Raw genomic sequence first — 16,073 nt, forward strand, 5'->3', positions numbered from 1 at the left:
AACAGTGAAGAATGTTTAAGAATTCTTTTGATGCAGAGTCAGAAGGATTATCTATGTGCAGGTTAAAATCACCGGTTAAAATTATATTATATTTTGAATGTATGTTTGTTAAAAATTCTGAGAATTCCTTGATAAAAGCAGCGCTGTCTTTAGGTGGTCTATAAATTGTGACAGATAAAACTGGAGGGCTGCTGAAAACAATAACATGGAATTCAAAAGTGGTAAAATGATCAAATAAAATTTGTTTGGAGGTGAGTGTGTTGTTGGCTAAAGATGCAGTCCCACCACCTCTCTTACCACTTCTAATAGAAAAAGAGAAATTAAAATTTGGTGGGGAGGCCTCAGTGAGAACAACTGGTGCATCCGAACCCAGCCATGTTTCAGTTAAAAATAAACAGTCAAGTTTATTATCTAAAATTAAATCATTAATAATAAAAGACTTGTTCAACAGAGAGCGGACATTTAAAAGTGCCATACTGATTGAGACTGGTGGATTTTTGACAATAGAGTTGAATGGATGTTGATATTTAGGTTATTAATGTTTTTGGAGTTACTGGATTTATGATAATTCTGTTGCTCTGTTTGTGATTATGACGGGTATTGTGTTGACTGTGGGAAAGAGAGGTCCGAGTCCAAAGTTTTGTGTATTACTGTTAAAAGTGGAACAAATATAGGAGCTGGGACCAGGGGAACATCAGTCAGTGGCAGACAGATCAGCAGGTAATGTCAATTTGGGGTAGTGACAGGGCGATGTGCGGGAGTGCTGTACGCCAAATGCCAAATGCCAAATTGGTAGACAGCAAACGGCGTCCCCAGGCGTTGAGGTGGAGCCCGTCTGCCCCAAAAAGATGCCTCCTCTCCCAGAAGGCATCAAAATTGTTAAAAAAAAAACCCCACGCCGTGGGAGACACAGGCGGAGGAAAGCCAGGTGTTGAGGCTGAGCAGCCGGCTGAAACGGCCTATCCCTCTGCCACAGGTGGGGGTGGGCCCGGAGATAAAAGCATTCACCTGCAACTGACCAAGGAGGCTGAAGAGTTGGAGGAAGTCCAACTTCAGCAGCTCAGATTGCTGTTTGGGGATGTCATTGGTGCCGATGTGGATGATGAGCCGGTTAACCTGTGGGTGGGATGCCAGAATGTTGGGAATTCTGTCCACTATGTCAACAACAGTGGCTCCCGGGAACGACAGCGTGAGCGCCCCCCTCATCCACACGTTCCTGACGATGGAATCCCCGAGGACCAGTGTGGAGAGAGGAGGTGCCACCGGGGGCTGCTGGCCATCTGAGACGCCTGCGCCGCGGCACCGGGGGTGTTCAGATGGAGATGCGCCAGCCGGACTGCGTGAGTGACTCCCAGGTAGCCGCGCCGTGGGTCCTCTTCTCCGAGGAGCCAGGGTAAAGCACAGCTCTCCGCGGTGAGTTTGCACCACAGCGTCGGGTTGCCCACCGCGGCTCCGGGGGCGTAGTGGTGGAGATGGCGCAGACCTCAGCGACACAGCGGGATGGCGAGGGCTAGCGGTCAGAGGAGGAAAGTCCACAGGATCTAGGACATTAAATTTATTCTCCAGTACTACCGCGCCGGAGGGGTGAGGGTGCGAGAGACTGATCCTCCTGCCCCCTCTGCAGCCACCACGCGTCTCAACCACGGTCCATGGCGCTGGTTGGAGTGGAGTGGAGCTGACCAGAGCCTTGGGTCTGGCCCCTAGCTGAAACCAGGAGTTCTCGTCCTTGGCAGAAGCACCAGCGACTCAAATTGAGAGCCTGTGTTGACTGTTGGCGGGATCTTGGGACACAGCAGCTGGATGGTGCACTGTGTCGGCTAGCTCAGCGCTAGTAGCGGTGGTTTGAGCTTTGCCAAGGAGGATCGTGTCAAGTTCGCATTCAGCCCCCTGGATTTGGTATAGCGTGGATATCCTTTGCTCCAGCTTGATCACTTTTTGACTCAGGTTGATGCAGCTTTCACAGCTGGATGTTGAGGTAAGTGGTGCCATTCCGGAATCTCTTACCGGCGACAGCGTCAAAAACAAAAACAGAAACTACCACTTTAACTTACGTTAGCTAAAAAGTCAGTCGTGACGCAGCAAGAGAAGAGTTTCACTAAAAGTTCACTAAAATGACAGTGAACTTGGATGCCAGTGGATCTAAAAATAAACTCCAGTTTTTGCGCATTCACGCTCAACTAAAACAGTATGTCGGATGTGCCACCAATGCTCAATTACATGAGTGGGAACTACTGCGTTAGCACAGTTTGCTCGTTAACGTGTTGGCCGTCCAGCCCCACACACGGGGCGATCCGCGGTAGCTCGTTAACAGATTTGCCGTGTTGTGGTGTTAACGTCATTTCAGATTAACGCTGACAGCACTAGTGGGAACACAACGAATATGACTGCACATAGGGCTGCTCAATTAATCGAATTTTAATCACAATTACGATCTGGGCTTTCAACGATCATTAAAAATGACTGAGCCGATTATTAGCCCCTCCCTCATTTATCCGCGATACCTTAAAGGCCGGTCCGTGAAAATATTGTCTGGCATAAACCGGTCCGTGGCGCAAAAAAGGTTGGAGACCGCTGATTAAGAGGACCAGAGGGAAGCTCAGAAAGCTAAGCAGAAGTTATTTGGAGAGGAGAGTGACTGCTGTTGGTTGAAAAGAGAGGTTAAAAAAAAAAAAAAAAAAAAAACCTTCAGTGGTGTTGCACACTATTTTATATTATTTTTTAAAGTCATTGTTAACCTTTAAAGCCGGTCAGAGCAGCACGCTCCGTGTTGTGTAACTATTTTTAAATCCCTGTAGAACCTGAACCGTGTAAGCTAGCGCAATAATTTGTTTTGCATATGAAACCGGAGGAGTTGTACTTACATCTGATGCCATCAGCTTGTCCTCGGTCACGGTTTCCTTCCACATAAAGCTTTGCAAAAACTGCATAAAAAGCACTTGCAGGAACAAAAACATAATATTCCAGAAACACGCTTTGCCGATCCGATCAGCTGTTCGTAACACTTCCCACAGTGAAACAGACGTCAGCGCGAACTATCGCATGTCCGCCATTTCCTGGCCGAAACCGGAAGTGACGTCATTTTCGCGGAAATTGTAGTTTTTTACTTGTAGGCCTTAAAAGCCTATACTGGTCATGTTTGACTTTTCTGAATAGTTTCTGGGATGCTTAGAACTCGAATTGCACTGCTGGAAATAGTTTATTTTGATGCACCTGCTGTTTTCTTTGCATCATAGGATTGTTTTTTCGTTTTTCCTGCAATATATGAAAATTGGTGTATCTCCAAAATAAAACTATGAAGACACTCAAAATAAGTTTCCTGTTATTGTAAACTATTTTTTGCAACTTTTTGTATTTAAAGTTTTGAGGGATAAACCTCTTAAATTTCTCCAAATAGAAATATATGTAAAAAAAAAACCCCAAAAACGATTTTCAATTTTTTTTGTAGTTTATTGCACTTTTTTGCAATTAATGTAGTTACTATGGACTTAATGCATACATATTATTAAAATATGGGCTATAACAGTTGTATAGCAACTTGAAATGCTCCCACAAATGGCACTACAACATGTAAAAATATAATATAAGTTCTGGCGGACTTTGTTCTATAGTCCGCCAGTCCAGTGTAGGTCTTAAAGGGTTAAATAAATATCGTCAAATAATCAAGATCTCAATTTCAGTGAAAATAATCGTGATTATCATTTTTGCCATAATCGAGCAGCCCCAACTGCACATTTACTCCAACAGCATCCTAGTGCAAAGACAAGTGGAAGCAGACAAAAACAACAAGCAGGCATGCTACAAACTTTACCCGAGTAATTTAGACAGCCGTTAGCACATGAGTCTCCTTATGGGGACCTGATATGTTTAATATGCTGCTGAGAATACAGCCCAGAAGAAGCGTATAGTAGAGCTTTTATTTTGGAAAGAGCCATTTCTCTGTAATAAACTCCCTTTTCCAAAGATGAGTGATTCCTCAATCAGATATTTTTTTTTCTTTTTTATTACTTTGTTTCAGCAACATTAAATTTAAAAACTGTACTTTTGAGGTAAAATATACATTTATAATTTTAATAAATGACAAATTAAAAAAGCATGAACATTTTTTGTATCGAAAAAACATCGAACCGTGACACCAAAGTATCAAACCGAACCGTGAATTTTGTGTATTGCTGCACCCCTACAAAATTAAAGCATTTTTCCCCCCTTTAACACTTTCTTTTACTGTAAAGTTATCAACATGCTATATGACTGTTATATACACCACAGCATATATGTTGACTGTTGAGTCAAGCTGCGAACGTTGTTCCCAAATTAAGACGTTTACTTTACTGTTATTCAAGGTATAGTTTTTGGTTTTGCTTTAGCGCCATAGTGTACAGTTTACACATTCACACATCACCTGAAATATTCATAGACTCAACACTGGGAGGAGTCAAATCTCTGGGAGGGATAAATCAGGAAGGGCATCTGGTTCTTTTTGTGTGTGTGGTGGGCTTCATGACAAACCTAATGACTGGTAAAATATCAAAAAGGGACGTGTGACGTCTAATTGTCACAGAAGACCTGTTAAATACTTCAGCTGATGATGCCCATGCTGTTGTGTCCTAGCAGGACTGATGCAGCTAAAGTGTTAGCTCCAACTGTTCATACACAGGTCAGAGCTATAAGGAAAAACTTAAATGCCGAAGCAAGACCACAAATTGCGCAGGCATTAAGCATTTTCATCAAACAGACAGCCACAGAAATCTCCATGTTCATTTGGCTTCATGTGCTTTAGTGCAGTTCAGCTGTCTCTGTTAGCAATTTATATCAATTTGCTTCACAACTACAGCCAAATTCACAAATCTTTTCTCATGTATGCAATTTCATTTCCTGCTGTCACACAACAGAATGGCAGAACAGCCCATAAACTACACAGGAGAAATGAAATGCATTCCCCAAGCTGCTTCTCTGCACCAACTGAGTCATTGTTTTTGTAGCTTTGCCTAACTCTTCATTCATACGGATTAAAGACAAAAACTGCGCTGAAAGTTCATGTAGTGCATGTAGAAGTAAAGTCATCACTCAGACCGAGCGTCTCCGTTAGGTCTGTATCAGCAGCTGTGGGGTCTTAGACAACATACTAAATATGCTGTGTGCCTTCTAGCCATCACTCAGTCCTCTACACCAGGCAGACCTTTAATGTTAATCAATACTTTATGATATGCATGTTCATAAGAGGATTGATCTAATGTGTATAGTTTGAGAATTGAAATGCATTACTATACAATTTATATAATAAATGAATAATATTTATATGTACAGCGCGTATGAATATCAATCATCTTTTGGCAATAGATTGATTCCCGTTTGTGTCCAGTCCAGCGTTAGACGGTTCTACTTAGGGCTGTTCGATATAACAATATATATCAGATGACGATATAAAAACGTCTGTCGTTTCATTTTACGCTGTCGTTTGTTTCCTGGTGTCGCAAAATAAACTGTTTACAGCAATATTTTTCATCGTTTTGGTGGTCACTGTAGTGGCTATATTAACTTATTAAAGTTCTCTTATATTTTATATAACCACACTACAGACGGACAAGCGCCTGTTTTTATGCGTTGTGCTTAGCAACAACAACAGTAACAGCATCACTTGTCCGCTTGTTTATGTTCCACATAAACCTTTCACAATAAAGCTCAAGATCCTGTTGAGACTTTTCAAAATAAACTGAATCACGTGAAAGAGCAGATTATTTACGGATGAAAAGCAAAAAAGAGCCGCCAGGTGCTAAAAAATAGACCTTAGACTCAAACGTTAGAACAGGCTTTTCCCCGCAGCACGCCGTGTAATAAATACTCAAAGAAAACGGCGCCCTTTACAACTTATGTCTAAAAATGTATCGTTTCATGTATCGGTTAAAACGCTCGACTCCAGCTACATGACGCGCAGCTGGAAACACTTCCCGCAAGACGAGCTGCCCGAGATTCACAGAATTTACAGAAAATGTTACGTTTGATTTATATCATTATCGGGACGATAGAATTCTCATATCGGGATATGAGATTTTGGTCATATCGCACAGCCCTAGTTTTCTACTGACCTGAATCATGTTTGTACGGTCTGGTTGCACAAAAGTAAACAAGCTGTGTGGAAATCAAAAGGATGCTGGAATGCAAACCTCTGGCTATAGCCCGATGGTGATGTAGTTGTTTTATATGGCCACTTCATTTATCAGTGTTTATAAACAAACATCTGTGAACAGGGGTCCGTTCTTCGTACCTCGCTTACTACATCCAAGATCAAATGACACATCCAAGATCAAATCATCGCGCCAACTTTGAGCTCGCTATTCCGGTTCTCCGAACACACCTGTTGTTGACGATTAGTATAGCTGGATGAAGTAATGTGAGATCACTGGGTGGCTTAACAGGGGCTACGCATCAATAGTAGAAACATTGATCTGCAACCCTTTGATTGGTCGGCGAAAATGTCGAAGGAGCGCGCTCAGTATTTTTCGGCAGCAGAGCAAGAACTCTTGATTGAAACTCCTGAAATCCCTCAGAGTTTAATTAAAACGCATGGGAACACTGCAAAGGCTGCAAAAGCAAGGAGAGAGGGCTGGCAGAAAGTTGCTGACAAATTAAACTCGTAAGTAATTTAATAATAATAATAATAATAATAATAATAATAATAATAATAATAATAATAGATTGGATTTCTATAGCGCTTTTCAAGGCACCCAAAGCGCTTTACAATGCCACTATCCAGTCACTCTCACATTCACACACTGGTGGAGGCAGCTACGGTTGTAGCCACAGCTGCCCTGGGGCAGACTGACAGAAGCGAGGCTGCCATATCGCGCCATCGGCCCCTCTGGCCAACACCAGTAGGCGGTAGGGTAAATCTATTATGTTATCATACATTATATCATATTACATTATATCCTCTTTCACATTAGAGCCACAACAGGACCCACTAGAACATGGGAACAAGTAAAAGTGAAATATAAGAATATTCTACAGAATGGTAATATTTATCACTCATATTGCTTTTAGTCTCTTGGAAAGAGACCCTGAAATAATCTGTTTGTTTATAACAGCAACCAAGAAAAGGGCAGAGCAAAAAAAGACAGGTGGTGGTCCTGCACCCCCTCGTCAACAAGTTGGTTAAGTAAATAATACCCTCACGGGAAAATCGATCTCTCTCTGAGCACACTGTCGCGCTGAGCTAAAGGATCCTGTCTATCCCGCAATATACGCTGGATTCTGAACACTCTCCTTATCAATCTTGCACCTTCCGCAATGGGTGGCTCGCGTATACGGACAGGACATGGCTGCGACAGGCTTCCCAAATCCACCTTCACTTTTATAGCCGTGGTCTCTCATCTTGATTACACGAAGTAATTTACTATTACTACTCTGAAATATGAATTACATCTGAAATAATCAAATACATGGAATAGAATGATTAATAGTACATTTCCCTTTTTTTAGGAAATGACCTGTATGTATCTGTATGAAATCAATAACAGAATCAAATACTGCATTAGCTTTAGTTACATTGATAATATTTATTTATGGAAAAACAGTGGTAAAATATCTGAGTGGCCGCGATCTAATCCTGTTTACATAAAGTGAGCCTGCTCCCAAGCAGGTTTACGCTTACGGATCTGTTGCTATGACAGCAAGTCCCAGATGAGCTTCGGAGAACAGAACGATCCAAGATCACGCGAAATCGTCAACAATCAAATCCAGCTAACTTACTTAGCGAGGTACGAAGAACGGACCCCAGAATAGGAAATCTTGTCCGGTTAGCGACACCAAAAATAAATAAATAAATAAAAAATAATAATAATAAAAATCAAGAGGAAACTCTGCTTCTTTCCTCCCGTTGCAGCTTGCATGATGATGTGCGGCTACATGCTGGGCTAATCCTCTCTCTCACAGCTAGGCCCAATCCAGCGCTTATTACACTCGCCATACACTTAATGTTTAATCTCCAGAATTACAAACACTTCATAGTTAAACAGTCTGTAGCACACAAACCGTGCCAATACCAGAGAGCTTCATTTCCTCACTGAAATCACGATAACCCACTTGGAGCAATCTCAGGAGACTCGTCATTCTACCACACTTCCTTATTTGTATGACTAATGCAAGCTTTTTGATTATATTTAGAGTGGATGGAATCTTAAGGGGTAATAAATTCATCTTTCTGTGAAAACCAAATCTTATGGTTTCTACCATGCTTTAAAAAAGCCTACAGTGCAGGAAGAGTATTCTTCAGTATTCTGTCACTGTGGTGTAAAACACTGTCATCACTGCAACGAGTCAGCTACGCAGATTTTCTGTCACTTTAATTAAATAACAACCAGACAGTAAAGTGGAGTGTGGCACTGATGTTTCCAATCGTGCTGTGTAGTTGCCTTGGTAACAGGTTTGTGGATAAGGATGAGATGGCCTGTGAGGCAAAGGAGAGAGGTGGCAGCCAAATGTGACTGGCAGGAAAACAATTGTGTTGAGGAAGAGGAGAATGCACGGAGGCTAATTTACGCAACTGGAAAAGGAAAAAAGAAAAAAGAAAAAAAAAAAGATTGCATCCATAATCCTAAACTTTGAGTTATGCTTCTCAAAACGTCATTGCTTTGTTACTCGGAAGCAGGAGGTGGATGGCATCAGCTGCCAGTGCTACAGCTGGCAGGCATGAATATGCAAAGTGCTGAGTACTTTCAATGTCATGGGAGGCTGTAGCTCAGGTGGTAGAGCAGGTCATCTACTGATCGGAAGGTTGGTGGTTCGATTCCCGGCTTCCCCTAGTCTGCATGCCAAATATCCTTGGGCAAGATACTAACCCGAAATTGCTCTCCGATGCATCCATCGGAGTATGAATGTGTGTGAATGTCAGTTGTGCTTGTGTGAATGGGTGAATGCACAAGTTGTGTAAAGCGCTTTGAGTGATCAGAAGAGTGGAAAAGCGCTATATAAGAACTAGTCCATTTACCATTTACCAATGTGGTTTAAGAAATGATGAAATCCTTGCGTTACTCGCCAACATGAATAGCACTTTGTTCGTGTTTACTATACACTGAAAGCTGACTGATGCTGTCCACTACACGATTTTGAGTGAGCTAGTGTCAGGGATATTTTTCCCCATTGGTGGAAACACGCTTCCATCTGAATGAATCAGACATAACCATTTGAGTAAGGAAGGAGGTGGTTTTAAAAAAAAAAAAAAAAAAAAAAAGAAGGTGGCGTGACGATAGACTGATGGGGTGACACCGCAATGAGGATGCAAGAAGAACAAGAGTGTGCAGGGGGGGGGGGGAAGATGAAAAGAAAAAAAAAAAAAAAAAAAAAAAAGGATGAAGAAGAATATTTCTCAGGTCACATTTTTCAGGTCAGTACAGTAATTTGGGTGGACTACATCATCTACTCCGCTCCTTTTTATAGCCCTACCTACCTACCTACCTACCTACCTACAGACAGAGGCAGCACAGGGAGGGCCGGCACACAGGAATAATATGGAGAAGGGACTGTATGTGTGGGAGGTGAAGACAAGACGAGAATCGGCCAATGAGACACCACAGTGATATGTAGACAGACGAAACAGCTGGGAAATTAACACCACCAGAAAACTGCTGCCAAAGCTTAGGTGAATTGAGCAGTCATGATCAAACTTAGCACAAATTTAACAATTTCAAAAAGAGTAGAAGAAAACATACTCAGCTGCTGCTGTAGCTGAGTCAGAGGCCCTCATAGGTAGTCTTCTGAGGTCTTCCCAGGCAACTTACCTCCATTTAGCAAGTAAATTATGATGTTTGATAAAACATTTGGGTCCTTGTTTTTACAGAAGGGAAGCACTTCCTCTTTCCCTTTGATGGTGATTCAAAGAACTAGCAATAACCAGCAATTTTTGAAGACCTTTAGAAAAACCAAATAAATAAGACTGTCACTTTGAGACCATCCTCCACTAAGGCCGCCGCTGTACTGTGCTATTTTAGAGCCACATAAGTTTGAATACGCTCTCTTTGCACAAGCTCCAGCTCTCCAGAAAGTGTCACAAATTTCAGCTTTTTACACAATTTTTCTGAAAAACACGCAAACAGCACTAAAAACCCATGTTTTAGCAATAATAATTACTTCATTTCCTGCTGACAGTGGAGTCATTTGCCAGATAATAGCGTAAACCTGTAGCCACGAGTGTTGAATGTGATGCTTTTATCTACGCCATCATTACTTGTGTAAGCATCCCTCTTATGTCTAGCTTAGTAGCTGGCAGTGCTACCAGTAGGCAGCACTGCCTTACCTGCTAGGGTAAATCTTGTCTGCATGCTCACATGCACACACTCATGCCATGTGCTGAGGTTAAAAAAATAAATAAATAAAAAATAAATACATAAAAACTGGATCTAATCAGACGCTCTATTAGCTAGTGCTCCCTGTGCCTGCCTGCCTGCCTGCCTCTAAACACATCTGCTGCGATGGAGATACTGCCTTAGCAGCTATTAATAGAACGTCTTTGCTAGCTAACATGCTAGCAACAGCACCAGGAACAGCGAGACCAAATTAGCTCAGGACTTTCTGCAAAGGCAAGACTGAAATATCCAGCATGTGTTAGCATCACCAGCTTAGCGCTTATGCTTGAAGACAATAGTTTCTTCATAACTGCAGAGTCATTTGTTGTAGATCTATTGAGACCTTTATAAAACTTGTTTACTTGTCAATAATTGGTGTCCACAAAAACACACCGAAATAAAACAGAGCCATATGAATGTAGTCTTAACATGATCATGACAATGTAGAATCTGTTCTGTTCAATCCAACAACTGTGCCATGCACCTCATGCGCTCATGTGAGAGTGGGGAAAGGGAAAAAAGGACAACCGTGAACTTACTACTTTGGTAAATGTGGAGGTCAGCTACCAGCTGTGTTTCTGTGAAAGGACGTCTGTGCGCTTAAGGCGTGGCTTCTGTGCTTCTGTCACACAAGAGTACACTGCAGCACCATCTTATTGAAGAAAACTGGCTGCATTACTGAACAGAACTAATGTATGGCTCAACATACTTTACTGAAATAGATCATCACTGGACCTCAACCAAGGGGCCATGAAAGGGGGAGAAGGGTTTTGTAGTCTAGCAGCTGAGAAGCAGCGCTGCCACACACACACACACACACACACACACACACACACACACACACACACACACTACAAGTGCAGATATTGGGCTATTTTGTGTTGATAGTGGTAATATTATAGAGATTACTATTAACAACAGCTGGAATTTTAGCACAAAATGCCACCAACAAACCAGACTAAAGGATACCGAATTATTCTCCTTTGTAGTTTCCTGGCTTGAACAATACATATGATGAAACAATAAGTAGTTTGCGGCATATAAGGCTATAACAAGCTGCAGAGCTAAATGGAGTGTGGAGGGATAAACATAGCATCACTTGTTTAGCTGACACATGAGAGGCCAAGGGGGTGCTGCTCCCAAGAAAAAGGAAAAGAAAAGACAAGCAGCAAACTTTTGTTGTTAGCAGGTGGCTTAGAAATGACTTCTGCAGCCTGAATTTACTTTATCACCCCTCCAACCACGGAAATAAATAAATAAATAAATAAAAATAAATAAATATCGAAACACACTGTTGAGTAATTCAGGACGACTCTTCTCCTTTATAGCAAAATTATACATTTCCGAGAAGGGTGCAGCAAAAGGTGTGCGAAGAAGGTAAAAATCATGTGCGCAAAGAGACTGAAGAGACAGGAACAGTGAGTCAGCTAACCAGACAGAGAGAGATACTGCACTGTGTCGAGAGGGTGGACAGGAGGATGACAGAAAGAACAGACAAACAATGACTGTGCACACAGCCTGCTGTGTTCAGGAGAAGCACAAAAAGGGAAAAGCTATTCTGTTTAGAAAATAGGCGATCACACAGTAGTGTATGCACGTTTGACAAAAAGGTGAAATAAAAGTCATCTTGCATACCCCTCCATGTGTTACATTAGACAGTGTGTTAGGTGCTGTCCAAGTGAAGTAAATTAAGAGCACCAAATTCCCAAAACAGGAAACAACTCACCCCGTAGCTAGGACTACAAAAGGAATGAGGACAGATACGGTTAAAAAGCCTGCTGGAAACACTGGTATAAGCACTATAACTGTAGATGAACAGGGGGAAAACTAAAATACACACCTTCGTCCATAAGATTTCCAAATAAGGCTTTCGTCTCCTCTTGAAATGTGGGGACCTCTGGAAAAGAAAAGGGAGCAAAGTAAACAAACACAAGTTAGAAAAGCAAAGCTAGAGGGATACTGGTTCAGACCGATCCCACCGTAACAATGTTCCTACCATATAACAGGAATAATAACCATCAAGTAAAGTACACCAAATTACACACATTTATCACCAGCTAAACATGAAGCCTGGCTTTGTAATTTCTAACAATGTTAAATAACATGCTCAAGTCAGTCTGATAAGCTGGATTTCCATCATGACAGTCTAGTTTTTAAAATGGTGCCAGCTGGCTATAGGAGATCAGGAGGGGCACAGCAGATTTAGTGCACTTCCATGAACTACAACCAGCCTTTCAAGGCATTTAAGCCACTCACTGTGCTGCTAATGCACCATACATTAGCACGAGACTTTATACATTGAAAAAAAAAAAAAAAAAAAAAAAAAATTGATTCACACTGTGCCGTCTTGCCTAGGGCTGGGCGATATGACCCAAAATTCATATCTCGATATTTTTTTAGCTGGATGGCGATATAAGATATATATATCTCGATTTTTTTTTTAAAGCCATAAGTTAAGAACAAAAAGAGAGTTCTTAGTCACACTGTGTCCCAGATGTCACACGGGCACTTTTATTTACATACAGCGTAGATGTACATGAAGAAATTACTCAAAAATAAATTATCAGCATTTATTAAATAATCATGGTCCATAAATAAAAGAAAACAATGTTGTTTTTGTGCATAACAAAAAGCTCACAATTATGCAGTCAAAATGTAAACTAATAGACGCTGAGCATAATAACAAAGAGACAGATTTCACAGCTGCACCACGTCTCTGAACAGGTGCCATTTGTGGTCCTTATACACACACAGTACGTATCACTCCGCGAGGCTCCTCCTCGGTAGCCGTAATCCTCTGGCAATCCATCAAGTGGTGCAGCTCCGTAGCTTAGCAAAGTCATATTAAAACATTTTTTGACAGATTGCTGAGCGCTGTGTACCACATAAAATCGGTTCGCGGTCAGTAAGCACAACCAGAATTCATACATAAGGCGCACTGTCGATTTTTGAGAAAATGAAAGGATTTTAGGCCGTGCAGCCCCTCCGGGCTGCATGTCGTTAGCGCGGTTAGCTCGTTAGCGCGGTTAGCTCGCTAACACGTTGACGCTGTCCAGCCCCACGCACGGTAACTCGCTAACGGAGATTTTCCGCTTTCATCTTGTCATTGCCTGCAGGTGAAGCTATGGGGGAGGCGGAGTTGTGTTCAGTGAAGGAGAGGCGAGGCCGAGTAACGTTGCGTAGAGACAAAAGTGGACGAAAGAGAGGCAAACCTGCGGCTCCACAAGTATAATTATAACGTAACATAGACTATATCGATATAAACGATATTGTCACATCTTATATCTCGTATGAAAATATATCGATATTTTTAAAAAAAAACTCGATATATCGCCCAGCCCTAGTCTTGCCCTACTCCACAATGTCCCCAGTATTGTTCAGTCAGTGCCTGTGTTACAACTCTGACATGTAGCCATTGTGTCTGGGTCATAATAATGTGATCCTCTACAGAGGTGACTGCATGCGGGCTAAACTGTGCACATATGTACATTTCAAAACACAGCTGCCATCTGCCAGAGAAAATTTCATTCTGCCCTTAATATAGTGCACATTTGTCATTGTAATTCGGGGTGGGTGATATCGCCTCAAATTATCATGTCGATATGGCCAGAAATATCATGCCCATTTTACTTCAATATAGAATAATCCAGACAAAAAGCTGGTCACAACATTTTATTGATACTTTCAGCTTGCAGGCAGCACCATTTATAATTGCAACTAAATAAAAGATCATTTTCAATCCTTTTTAAATGAGTCAAATGAACACTACGGCATCACTGAGAGTTACAAACTGTCTAAATCCTTTCACCTTTAATAAAATGATCAATGTGGCCGCTTTACCAGGTGTAACAAATAGGTTTAACATCCAGGCATCCATGAAAACAGAGTTTATGAAGGTTAACAGAGTTAGAAGCAAGCAGGAAGTTGGCTTGCTAGTTTCCACCTAAACATGATATAGCATGTTCTGACTAAGGGGTTTCTGAAAAATTAAGACGTACAGCTCTGCTGTCACTTCCAACATAAATGAAGACAGAAAACTAAACAGCAGTGACGGTTGTAGGGTTACTGAAGTTGGGCTAGCTGGTATATAATAATGTGCTACGTGGTGGGTAGCTACACAGCTACAGTATATTAGCATGATATAAACACATTAGCAGTGAAGCTAACTTTTTTCCCCACTCCACCTTAATAAATGCAGTGTAGTTTGGACCCGGAAGCAGGGTTGATAAATCATCACTCAAAGATCGGATACTGAAGAGGCAATCTTTTGAAACAAGATGCCAGGAGAAGCAGTATTATATCTAGTGACGCAGCACAAAAGTAACCTAGGTGAAATTGTTTCTAGATACTTCAGGTAAAACATATTTGTTTAACAATAACTTCTGTGACTGTTGAGAATGCTCTGGAAGTTATTTTAAACTAAAATAAAGTTTGTACCTCAGATGTTGGGTCAAGCTATTCAAACCAGCTGCTTAACCACATCAGTAATTTGCATCCACTGTTTGTTATTCTTGTCATATGAAGCGCAGCTAGTGAGTACTCCTGCCACGCTGGGTGAGTCGTGTGTTTACATTTCGGTCCCAAGTCACCAGCTGCTAGCTTCTCGTCCTTTAAAGTCTGGCTGCACCTTCAGTGTATTTGTGCTGGCTAAAGGTGGAGAAACACTTGTCGTTTACACCTTTAACCTCCTAAGACCCGAACTCTTCCACGGCATGCATTTTAAATTTCTCTATGATATTTGGGCATATTGGGACCCGATGAATGTAAAAACAAAGAATTACCTGATTTTTGTTTCTAAGAAAAATGAGAGCCACATACAGTGGGGCAAAAAAGTATTTAGTCAGCCACCGATTGTGCAAGTTCCCCCACTTAAAATGAAGACAGAGGTCAGTAATTTGCACCAGAGGTACACTTCAACTGTGAGAGACAGAATGTGAAAAAAAAAAATAAAAATCCATGAATCCACATAGTAGGATTTGTAAAGAATTTATTCGTAAATCAGGGTGGAAAATAAGTATTTGGTCACCTCAAACAAGGAAAATCTCTGGCTCTCACAGACCTGTAACGTCTTCTGTAAGAAGCTTTTCTGTCCCCCACTCGTTACCTGTATGAATGGCACCTGTTTGAACTCATCATCTGTATAAAAGACACCTGTCCACAGCCTCAAACAGTCAGACTCCAAACTCCGCCATGGCCAAGACCAAAGAGCTTTCGAAGGACACCAGGAAAAGTATTGTAGACCTGCACCAGACTGGGAAGAGTGAATCTACAATAGGCAAGCAGCTTGGTGTGAAAAAATCAACTGTGGGAGCAATCATCAAAAAATGGAAGACATACAAGACCACTGATAATCTCCCTCCATCTGGGGCTCCACGCAAGATCTCATCCCGTGGGGTCAAAATGATCATGAGAACGGTGAGCAAAGATCCCAGAACCACACGGGGGGACCTGGTGAATGACCTGCAGAGAGCTGGGACCAAAGTAACAAAGGTCACCATCAGTAACACACTACAACGACAGGAATCAAATCCCGCAGTGCCAGACGTGTTCCGCTGCTGAAGCCAGTGCATGTCCAGGCCCGTCTGAAGTTTGCCAGAGAGCACATGGATGATACAGCAGAGGATTGGGAGAATGTCATGTGGTCAGATGAAACCAAAGTAGAACTTTTTGGTATAAACTCAACTCGTCGTGTTTGGAGGAAGAAGAACACTGAGTTGCATCCCAAGAACACCATAC

General features: G+C 41.8%; 1 protein-coding gene across 2 annotated transcripts in view; it reads right to left on the reverse strand.

Annotated features, from left to right (window-relative positions):
• Positions 1 to 16,073, reverse strand: part of siah1 (siah E3 ubiquitin protein ligase 1) — a 40,757-nt gene that overhangs the window by 7,778 nt on the left and 16,906 nt on the right. Inside the window, exons 2-3 of one of the 2 annotated variants that reach the window (XM_026176824.2) lie at positions 12,178 to 12,234; positions 12,064 to 12,076 (exon numbers count right to left, since the gene is read on the reverse strand). Coding sequence is in view for 1 of the 2 variants with exons in the window: in XM_026176823.2 (XP_026032608.1) it covers positions 12,178 to 12,187 (10 nt within the window). In the remaining variant the exon portion in view is untranslated. The remainder of the gene's footprint in view (positions 1 to 12,063; positions 12,077 to 12,177; positions 12,235 to 16,073) is intronic. The other variant, XM_026176823.2, reaches the window with a different exon arrangement.

The sequence above is a fragment of the Astatotilapia calliptera genome, chromosome 7 (genome assembly GCF_964374335.1).
Source record: "Astatotilapia calliptera chromosome 7, fAstCal68.1, whole genome shotgun sequence".
NCBI lineage: Eukaryota > Metazoa > Chordata > Actinopteri > Cichliformes > Cichlidae > Astatotilapia > Astatotilapia calliptera.